The 10,740-nt window shown below is 46.5% G+C and overlaps 1 protein-coding gene across 18 annotated transcripts in view; it reads right to left on the bottom strand.

Moving 5' to 3' along the window:
* The window catches only part of TXNRD1 (thioredoxin reductase 1), an 87,197-nt gene extending 76,464 nt beyond the window's left edge, over positions 1 to 10,733 (bottom strand). For 17 of the 18 annotated variants that reach the window (XM_075428005.1, XM_075428006.1, XM_075428013.1 and 14 more), the window contains exon 1: positions 412 to 539. In XM_075428005.1, the coding sequence (XP_075284120.1) occupies positions 412 to 490 (79 nt within the window). In that variant the 5' untranslated portion in view covers positions 491 to 539. Of the gene's footprint in view, positions 1 to 411; positions 540 to 6,706; positions 6,830 to 8,129; positions 8,260 to 10,435 lie in introns of those variants that run through there. The other variant, XM_075428023.1, reaches the window with a different exon arrangement.
* Positions 10,734 to 10,740: the final 7 nt, after the last annotated feature.

Here is a 10,740-nt window from a genome sequence, read left to right as displayed (position 1 = left end):
CGTCTTCAGCTGGAACTTCCTATGCTTCAGACACAGACCCCATGCCCTGGGAACCCCACCTCCTGCCTGCCTGCCCTCAGCACCCAGGCCCCACAGCCTGACCCGCGGTGTGTGGCCTCTCCCCGTGCCCCTGCGAGCCAGGCGACGCCACAGCCCTGCCCAGCCCCACCGCCACCCACGGCGGCCTCGAATAAAGCAAGCCAGGAGAAAAACCCAGCGTCAGAGGCTGCACTCGGGAACGCCTCACGAAGACGGGCACCTACGGCCACACCAGGCCCAGACCCACCCGAAGGCGCCCGGCCGGCCGCAGGCACAGCGGGGCCCGGCGCGGCTGCGCCCTGCTCCGACCTGCCTGGTGTTTTATCGGGCAGCCGGAGCGCTGTTCTCCGAGCGCAGCCGCCCGCCGCCTACCTGCGGGGCACGGCCGACCCCCCGGTCCGCCGCCGGGCGCCTGCCGCACCGCTTTGCTCTTCCTCAGGGCGCTGCCCATGGCGCGGACGCCCCCCCCGGCGCGGCCCCGTCGCGATGGCGACGGACGCGGGCGCCAACCCGGCCCCGGCGCCGGCGCGCCCCCTGGCGGCTCGCGCGGGCGCTGGCGTGCAGCGCGGCCCAGGTCGCGGCCCCCCCGGGGGCGAGCAGGCGGCGGGAGGAGCCCCTGCCACCAACCCAGGGGACAGGGGGGGACAGAGAGGGACAGGCGAGAGCCACCACCCCACAGACCACCAAACCCGCACACAAACGGCTGCGGGCGCCGCCAGCCCGAGCTTCGCTCGCGTGACCCGTGGTACCCCACGCAGCAGGCCGGCTGCCGCATTCCCGCTTACGGCGAGCGCTGACGTTTCTCCAAAAGGCTTTAAAAAGACGCCAAGCCAACAGTTGACATCTTTTGGTGGGTGGATCTTTTCCCCCATCACGCGGGTGGGCGGCTGGCAAACGCACGCGGCAGACTCCGGACCCTTGTCCCATTCCCAACATGACCGTTGCGCTGCTCTGCGGCCCCGCGGCAGTCACTTGCGCCAAGCCTCCCCCGGCGCAAAACCCCAGCGTCACGCCTGTTCGCCCTACAGCCCCTCAGAGCCGCGATCGTCCCGCCAACGCCCTCAGGGCAGCGGCCCAGCCACGCAGGCCCTCCGCGCTCTGCCACGGAAGGAACGACGAGCGACGGCGAGGGACCGAGCGGAAAGGAAGAAGGGGAACGGGACGGCGGCTCTGAGCCGTGAGGTTTAACGGGCGCTGCCTCCCCGCCCGTGGCTTTCTTGCACGGGGCGAGAAATTCAGCAATTCCTGTTTCTGGCGCCGTGCTGCTCCTCCACTCTGCAGCGATACCACCAGTGTCAGCAGGAATTCCTAATACCAAAAAAAATACACCTACACTTAAGAGTCTAAGTGGAAAAAAGTCTCTGAACTCACTGTGGGAATGATCACTGAGATTCTAGAAATTACATCTCCAATATAGGTATCTATAATAGCAAAAATTATTACAATAACAAGGATAGTAATTGTTACGGGCATTCAGGGATTATGACAGCTCCAGATATAGAGTCATTAAAACGATTTGCTGAACAAGCTTAGGGAAGGAACTCCATTCCACCAAAACCCATCTCAACATTTTCATCGAATGGGGACTACCAGCTGGCAAATCAGTCAATCTGAGAAAAATCACGTTCAGAAAAACACCTTGGAGTGCTGTTACTGTCCTTGAAGCCATTCATAATGTTTCATTTTGCTTATTGGTTTGCAATTACGTTCTAATCGCATTTCCTTTCATTAAGAAAAGGTCTCACGTTGCTGTGGTGAAGATCCATTGAAGCAACGGAAAAAATGAAGTTCTGCTTTGAAATCTTTCATCAGTGTGCAACCTGGTGCATCCAAAAATCAGAATTACCCAAAACCACTTAGAAGTTTTAAGCATCGTAACCAAGGGGTCCGTCACTGCAGAAGAGAACGCTGACACTGCACCCACAGACTAGCATTCACTTTCACCCTCTTTACCCCACTCCTCCAAATCCGTTGCTCCTTCCCGCAGGTTTACTGGCCCCCGTCACCTCTCACGTCAGTCACGGCTGCTCCTCACGAATACCGCCTTCAGGCCGTTCAACGTACAGCCACAGCGCTTACGTTCCTTAACTCTTCTCTCAGTCGGACCACTCCTGATCGTGGCCTCTCAAAAGAAAACTCCTTTCCCATTTTTCCACAGGCTTCATGCTTTCTCCTAAATTGCAGGTCGTGATCAAATAAAACTCTTTCCTTTCGGCTGATTTACTATCTTGCCAGGTCATCCTCTCTCCAGTTTTACCTACTACTTTACCTTGTGTGCTTCTCCACAGAGGTCTTTTGTTTGCTCTTACAGTGTTCCCCACGTTAAATCTTTTTTCTGGGCAGATCCAAAAAGTATCTGCCCTCTTTTTATTTAAATTTTGCCTAGAAATTACACTTATTATGAGGCTTATGAAAAGCCAGGTACATCAATTTATTTTTTAAGTTACTCTTCATTGACTGAACCGCACACATACATGAGGTCCAGTGCTGGAGCACTGAAATGTAAGCAGAATATGACGACAGGAAGAACTGAAAGCAGAAGGAAGAGGATGGAAGAAAAATAGTCCAATTATTACTAATGTGATCTCCTGATACCTTGTCTGTATATTACGTACTTTTTTCGTCAGCCTTTGCCTTTCTCTCCCCATTTAGACTCGTTGGGAGACAGACTTCATCTTCCTCTGTGTTTAGAAAACGCTCAGCATTTCAATTTCTACTGCTGCCCTTCTCCAATAATCTGCATGCTGTCCTTTTCCAGCAGCAAGGACACACATCGGAGAGCAGTCTTCAGGATCGTAAAGTTGAAGGACACCCTCGATCCGGTAACATCTCCTTGATACAGACACCAGCTTAATCCCCTGTTGGAGTCACTGAAGTCTCTGGGAGACTGAAAGCTTATTTCAGTCTGATACCAAAGCACTGTTTAAATATGCTTTGGGTTTGTCCATTTGTCTGTTAGTCCCATCTACATGAAAATTTAGTGCGGAGCTTCAGACGTGCTGTGTTAAGAAGCAGGACAGCAAAGACTGTCTCATTAGAGATAACTGTAGAAGAAAGGAAAGTCGTGAAAATCTGTCACATTGCGTCCCGTTTTCAGTATTGGACTATCAGAAGGCACAGACTGAATAAGCTACAAGTGTTGGGATTAAGAGATCAGCTATGATAAATGCAATTAATGGGTAAAAAGTCTATAAAGTATTGGAAGGACTACTAAAAATAGTAATTACACTAAAATATTAACTGATAATGTTCTTTATAATGATAAAATGTAAGGTGTTTCACTTTGTCTTGAAAACTCAACAAAGATATTTCACGGCAAACGTATTTGGTGCACAACTGCTGCTGAAGAACCCTGTAACAGAGCTGCCATAATCTAAACAGTACGTCAGTGAGAACAGTCCTTTAGTTGTTTCTGAGATAATTGATTCCCAGCTCCCTGTGGCTATTAAAAGAGTGATCATTAAAATAATATTAGAATTTCTGTTCCCACAAAGATTTCTATTTATTCCTTCTATATATAAACTGGGAGGAAGGCTGGCTCAGTAAATGAAGAGCCCACAGTGCCACCTTCTCATAAAGTACAGAAATCTTCGGGCTGAATGCAAAATCACCTAAATATTAGCATTACTAAAGCTGACACACTGCATTAAAGCTTGCATTTTCAGAATACCACTGTCATTAAAACACCACCAGTCATTTTTGCAAGCTTAGATTCATTCTACCTTGCATCAGCCACCTAAAAGTTTGGCCTTTTGAGTGAGTACTAAAGAGTGTAAGCTCTTGATCTAAGCTCCTTCTGCAGCCAACAAAGACAGGCATGTCCAGATGGCAACTCGTCCTTCCAAAGCCAGGCTCTTCTAAAGAGCGAGCCTATCCCTAGCCCTTAGTTTAGACAAATTTAAGTAAGAAGAAATCCAGCCTTCATGTTTAAGTTGACAGAAGAAATCTATGTCTCTGCCTACACTGCAAATGTGACAGTGTCAGTATCTTAGTGACAGTTAAGGGGCACAATTAAGATCCACCCAGTCCAACAGATGCTAAGAGAACAATTTTGTTTTAGTGATGCTGCTGACACAGTGGTAACGTACGTAGGCCTTTGAATCAGTGCAGTTTGGAACTCCATATAGAAAGTACCATATAAAAGTTTTGAATCTTTTTGAATTTTTTTTTTATATTTTTATAGTTTAGAATTACATACAGAAAGTACAATCCCATATAGAAGACCTCTACAGGAAGGAAACTACAAATACTGACAAGTGTCACAGGCTCTGGAAACCTCTGATACTTCCAGCAAAGTCCTGAATTCCTCCAAAACTAAGTGATCAAATCTATTACCCCTGTGCAATTCAACTGCATGGACAAAATCTGAGAACATAGGCTTTATGTAAACAAATTTTCATGTTACAGAGCAAAACTTAGTTCTGTAGCCCTCCAGAGCCCGTGCCCTGTAACTCCAGCGTATCAGCACTGACAGGCTCAGGGCTTTCGTAATTGTAACTCTGTAACTGGAACTGAACCGGGCAATAGTCCACATTTCCTCACTCCCCATCTTCACCTGACCTGCCCTCTGTGCTCCCTCTGCAGTACCCAGAACAGAGCTGTAACGGAGCCCAGCTCCCCAGCCCACGGGAGATGTAGGGTTTCTCTGCATAGCCATTACGCAGCTGCCTGTCCTCTTGCACAGGAGAATTAAAGAAGACATCTCTCACCATACTCACGCTACTGAAAAATTTCAGTCCCACATGTAGCTGGTATTAGGAGAAAATCCAAAACACATAACCATGGAATGCAGCTGAATGCAGCTGACAACAAATACACCCACGTGAATGACACTTGCAAATGTGTCATAAATTTAGCTACAAAAAATTAAGTTAAAATTTTACTAGAGCTACTTAGGTTTTTCATTTTATACTTTGTATTACTTGTCATAAGGTTTGAAAAGCCAAAATGATTTCATCCTCTTCACTTTAAAATGAACATTGATTTTTTCTCCCCTGTGTTTTGAAAAGAGCCAAAACCAATGCAAATGTTTTTATCCAGGAGGCTATAACGGCACAATTGCAAACCAAGGCTCCTGTCAGCTTGCATCTCAAAACTGTGGCATTGCTTTGTTGAAAAAAGCAGAGAAGATACAGTTATAGCTTCACCTCCAACTGTTGCTGTATTATTCATGGACAAGTTAGAGGCCTTTGCCAAGATCTCTTCTAATCCTTCAAATGGTTCTGTCTGGACCGTCATCTTGCACGTGTACTTTGAAGTTCTTTGTTGCTCTTTTGGAATGTTTACACATGATGTTTTAGGCATGTTTTAACATTTACATTACCCGATTACAAGTCAGTTCTGCTCCAGGTACATTTCAAAGGGATTGCTGCCAGCCACATTTAACCCCACCTGGCTGAGATTAACCAGCACATCTAAACTTCAAGTGGGATCTTTGGATCTGCTTGCTTGACTATCTGTTCCACCGGTGAAAACAATGAAGTTGATTTTTCTTTTATCTAAGGGAACAAGGCTTAGACATTCATGCACTGCCTATGTGTCTTAGCTCCCCCAGTAACTTCTGAAATGTTGGCCAATTTTAATCAAATTTACTTAGTGGGATATGTTTCAACATACTACATTTCTGTGTGTCTTGTGAAAGAAAGGCAGTTGAGCAGTGGCAGGGAAAAGGCTCAAAAATGAGTTCAGCTCTTATTAGAGACTGCACACAGGAGCTCAGTCTCAAGAAGTCTTCCAGAAATAGCTTCACTTGTCATTTGCTACCTGTGGTACGCTTACCTCTCCTGTTCACAGAATCACAGAATCACAGCATGGCAGGGGTTGGAAGGGACCTCTGTGGGTCATCTAGTCCAACCCCCTGCCAAAGCAGGGTCACCTACAGCAGGCTGCACAGGACCTTGTCCAGGCAGGTCTTGAATATCTCCAGAGAAGGAGACTCCACAACCTCCCTGGGCAGCCTGTTCCAGGGCTCCATCACCCTCAGAGGGAAGAAGTTCCTCCTCATGTTCAGACGGAATATGTTCTCCTAGTATCTAAGCCATTCACAGTTCAGCTCAAAGTAGGAAAGTAATATTGCTACTGATTCAGCAGTTAGGGAATTCAGACACAATGATCAAAATTCAGACTTTCAAAGATATTTATGCACCTTTCAACTGAAATCTGATGGCCTGGATTTACAGTAATGTCACACAAGTAGTGTGTAGTAGACCTGGGAATTGAATCCAACCTTGCACCTTGCTCTTTGGACCATACTTCCCAAATGAGCTGTAGGAATCTCAGAATTGCACTCTGCCCAGCCCCCTCTTTGGCTGGATACCAGCCTGCTGTGAGTAAACACATCCGTTGGTCCTTGTGGTGCAGATGTCAAAGCTGGCTGCTATCACAGCTCTGCCTCTCAGGCGTACTGTCATAGCACAGACTGTATACATGACTCCCTTTCAGAGCTGTGGGACCACAAAGCATGGAGGCCACCTGAGCACCTAGTTCCTTCCAAGTGCAGCAAAAATTTTACTCTTAAGGGGCAATAATATCTAAAAGCAATGTACACTTGGGTAGCTAAAGAATTTTTCAACACAAGTGAGAGCTACTGATCCTTGGAAAAATAAAAAATGTCCTGAACTTCAATTAATTACACCTGATCTCATCCTACTGTGACTTGGTTAATTACCTGTAGATAATTTCTTCTGGATTTCCACATTCAGTCTTTTTCCACATAGCATTGCCTGGGTCTGTAGCGTCTTCCAAGTATCTTCTAATTAGGATTGTCTAATACAAGTAAGAATGCTCTAATCTACAAAAATAAAAAGAGATAACAAGCATTAGAAAGATCACTGTTAAGAACGAAAATAAATTCCTGAAGCACCACGGAGTTCATACTTTGACAACAGACCTATTTCCAGTCTGGTATGCTCAGAATTTCACAATAGTGAGAACTCTGGAGAATGTTAGATGAACACACACACACACACACCCCCCTACCATCCAGTGCTATTTCCACAAAAATTGTAGCTTCTTATTTCAAACACATACTTTTCCTAATGACAGAGTCCAGACCACAAGCAAGGCACACTATGGAGCAGGCTGATGTATCTGTTGTGGTTTAAAGAAGCATACTTGCTTGGCTTTGACAGCTTCTCAGCTAACACCTACTAAGTAGAACAGAAGATATCTGAAGATTTTTATTTCCTCACTGAAAATTTCAGACACAAAATGACAACCTCACCAAACAGATCACAACCTCACGAAACTCTCTCACATCTTACAGCGGTTAACTCCACCTGCTCTTGAACATTCTTCCTCTCTTTTAGTATAGACAAGCATTTGGTATAGACAAGGAGAGGTAGACTGGGTACAGAATATGAGGAACACACTACAGGCTGGAGAAATTACATGTGAACCTGGAGAATATAAAATTTAAATGACGTGATGGGGAATTCGAGACTGTAACTGAGAAGCGGCTAGATAACAAACCAACAAACGTTATGACAGGTGATTTCTCAACATTCACGCAAGACACCCCTGATATTGTCCAGAGGGGAGATGCAGATCAGACGTGCTGAAATACAGCTTTTGGGGATATACGGTATGAACAGAACACATGGTGCTGCGAATATACGGAGCTTGAGGATGGACTCAGCATATGGATAAAATAAAAAAAAATTAAAGACTGCATGATGTGTGACAGAAATTGTTACTAATGGAGGAACACAATATAAAATGTATGTAAAGGAGAATGCTGGCTTGGATTCCCTGGCTTCCGTTTGCTGACAAGTTTAACCGCTGAGTGCTCTTCTGTCACCAGTAACAGTGAACACTTGTTCCAAATATGCTACCCTAAAGGAAAGTGCTGAGCAAAGTATGTGGATAAGTGGTTTTGCCATCAGTCCAACACGGATAAATTCCAGCAAAAACACCACAGAAGAAGCAATTAATATGTTTGTTTTGAGTCTGAAAAATACGCAGTGAAAAGATGTGAGGGCCGTGCTTTCAAGGAAACATTAAAAATGTCAACAAGCTGCTCAAAAAAGTGTATTGTCTGCTCTGCGCCCTGAAGAACCTGCACACGGGTCAGTGTTCATCTTCCTACCCACCTGTGAGATTGTGGGCTGAGATGAGACAATCCATCCAAAGATCTTAAAACTGCACAGCAAGATGAATATTGTATTGCAATGTGTTGTGATTTAACCCAGCAGCCAGCAACCAGGATCATGCAGCCGCTCACTTCGGGGAGGAGAACAGACAAAAAGTGAAACTCATGGGTCGAAATAAAGGCAGTTTAATAAGACAACAAATGAAATACTAATACTAGCAATAATAATAATTATGATAATAATTAATATGTAAACCAAGGTACACACAGTACAATTTTTCTCACTGCCCAACGACCAATTGCATAGCCAGTCCCCGCGTAGTGGTTGTGGAACCTGGAACTCATGGATTTTGTGAATTTCGCAGAACTCCCAAAAAAAGACTGAACTCACGGAAAAGTTCAAACTCATGGAAAAAGAGGATAAAAAACAAAAAAGAGGATTCCAGTCCCCCCCAGCCAACCCCCATTTATAAACTGAGCACGATGTCTATGGTGTGGAATATTTCAGCCGGCTCGGGCTGGCTGCCTGGCTGTGCTCTCTCCCAGCTCCCGCACACCTGCACATCAGCCGAACTTGGGAAACGGAAAAAACTCCTTGATTTCTTAGCAACAACTAAAAACATCCGTGTATTATCAACATTCTTCTCATACTAAATCCAAAACACAGCAGCTGCTGGGAGGAGAATTAACTCTATCCCAGCGAAAACATGGTATCATGGTATTATATTTAGTGAACATATATAAAATAGACAAAAGGGAAAATGCATTTCCTAAGGTCCCAAAGTTAGTGAATGTTCTTACATTACATCTTCCAGGCATTTTCAAAAAATTAACTAATTACTGCTCACAGCACCCAGGAGGCAGAATCAAGATGCATACAGCATTTGCAGTAAAAACCTGAGGCCATGCAAAATTTGTCCCATTTGATGTTTCAGTTTAAACTCAAACCAGTCCAAACACATGAACATTTTGAGTGAATCTGAATCTTCACGGTATATTGAAACATATGAAACTAATGATTTTTATGTGAAGCCAAGTGGAAATGTGGAAGCTTTACTGAGTTTTGTTTTGGTTAAATCCAAATGCCAGAAGAAAGCTAGGAGAGGAATGCACTGTATTTATCAGGTGTTAACCAGAAGAAGAACGCTAGCAGACGCCATTGTGAAACAAGAGTTTTGTATCAGTTTAGGTAAAATGCTTAAGACCCTCAAGTAATGAAGAATGACTACAGGTTATTAAGAACTGCACAAACAAAATTATTCTGGATATTTCCATTGTGGAGATTGCACGTACACGTGTGTTAATGGCAGGCCTGTGCAATGTCTTTGGCTGCCTTCACCTACAAGAAAAATCCCTCTCCGATTCTAGTGAATAGCAGGATTGGTGGATGACGAAGTGTTTCATATAAAAGCTTCATAAGAGAGGTTTATAAATCTCAGTGGAGGAGTCGGTCCAACTATCATCTTCACCAGCAGCCCGTATTTCTTCCGAACAAAGCACAAAAGTGGAAGGAAAATGTGCTCTTCAGGCCCCGTATAACCAGGGGGAAATAACCCTTTCAGGCGTGCAGTGAGATTATTTCTGCAGAGGGAACGGGCAACACAGAACCACAGATCCTCTCACCCAAGGTTTTGTTCCACCCAAGGACTGGTTGGGACCTAGGTCCCACGGGCCATCCTTCTCCTTCATCTTCTTCTTCATGAGACACCACCTGGAGTCCTGTCTCCAGCTTTGGAGCCCCCAGCACAGGAAAGACATGGACCTGTTGGAGAGGGTCCAGAGGAGGGCCACAAAAATGATCAAAGGGTTGGAGTACCTCTCCTAGCAGGAAAGGATGAAAGAGTGGGGGCTGTTCAGCCCAGAGAAGAGAAGGCTCTGGGAAGACCTTATTGCAGCCTTCCCGTACCTGAAGTGGGCACACAAGAAAGCTGGAGAGGGACTTCTTACAAGGGTTTGCAGCGATAGGACAGGGGGTAAATGGCTTTAGACTAAAAGAGGGGAGATTTAGAGTTGCTATAAGGAAGAAATTCTTTATGATGAATGTGGTGAGGCACTGGCACAGGTTGCCCAGAGCAGCTGTGGATGCCCCCTCTCTGGAAGTGCTCAAGCCCAGGCTGGATGGAGCTCTGAGCAACCTGGTCCAGTGGAAGGTGTCAGGGTGGGTGGGACTGGACAATCTTTAAAGTCCTTTCCAACCCAAACCATCCTCAAACTATTCTATGATTCTCCGATCCATCAGCCCCCTCTTTCTCAAGGCTACATGAGACCTAGGAAGCCACCGGGGCATGTAACACCTTCTCCTCTTACCCGACAAACCCAGACGCAGGCGTGGGGCAGCCCCGAGGAACCTCCCGACCCTCCGTACACCGGGTCCCTGCCCCACCGAGAGCAGACCCCCGCGCCGACGGGGACCAGGCCAGCGGGGCACGGCCCGGGCCGCCGCTCTCTCCTCCGCTCCCCACCTCGCACGGCTCCTCCACCACAGGCCCCGGTGGAAAAAGAAGCGCCGAGCCCGGTCAGCGACCCCTCTACGCCGCCGGGCGAGGCCAGGCAGGGGAGCCCGGGGCCGCGCCCCGCCAGCCGGTTTTACCTCAGCCCGGCCGCATAAAGGA

The sequence above is a fragment of the Opisthocomus hoazin genome, chromosome 8 (assembly GCF_030867145.1).
Source record: "Opisthocomus hoazin isolate bOpiHoa1 chromosome 8, bOpiHoa1.hap1, whole genome shotgun sequence".
Classification (NCBI taxonomy): domain Eukaryota; kingdom Metazoa; phylum Chordata; class Aves; order Opisthocomiformes; family Opisthocomidae; genus Opisthocomus; species Opisthocomus hoazin.
The sequence above is the reverse complement of the archived record's forward strand: the minus strand, read 5'-3'. Positions and strand labels throughout refer to the sequence as shown.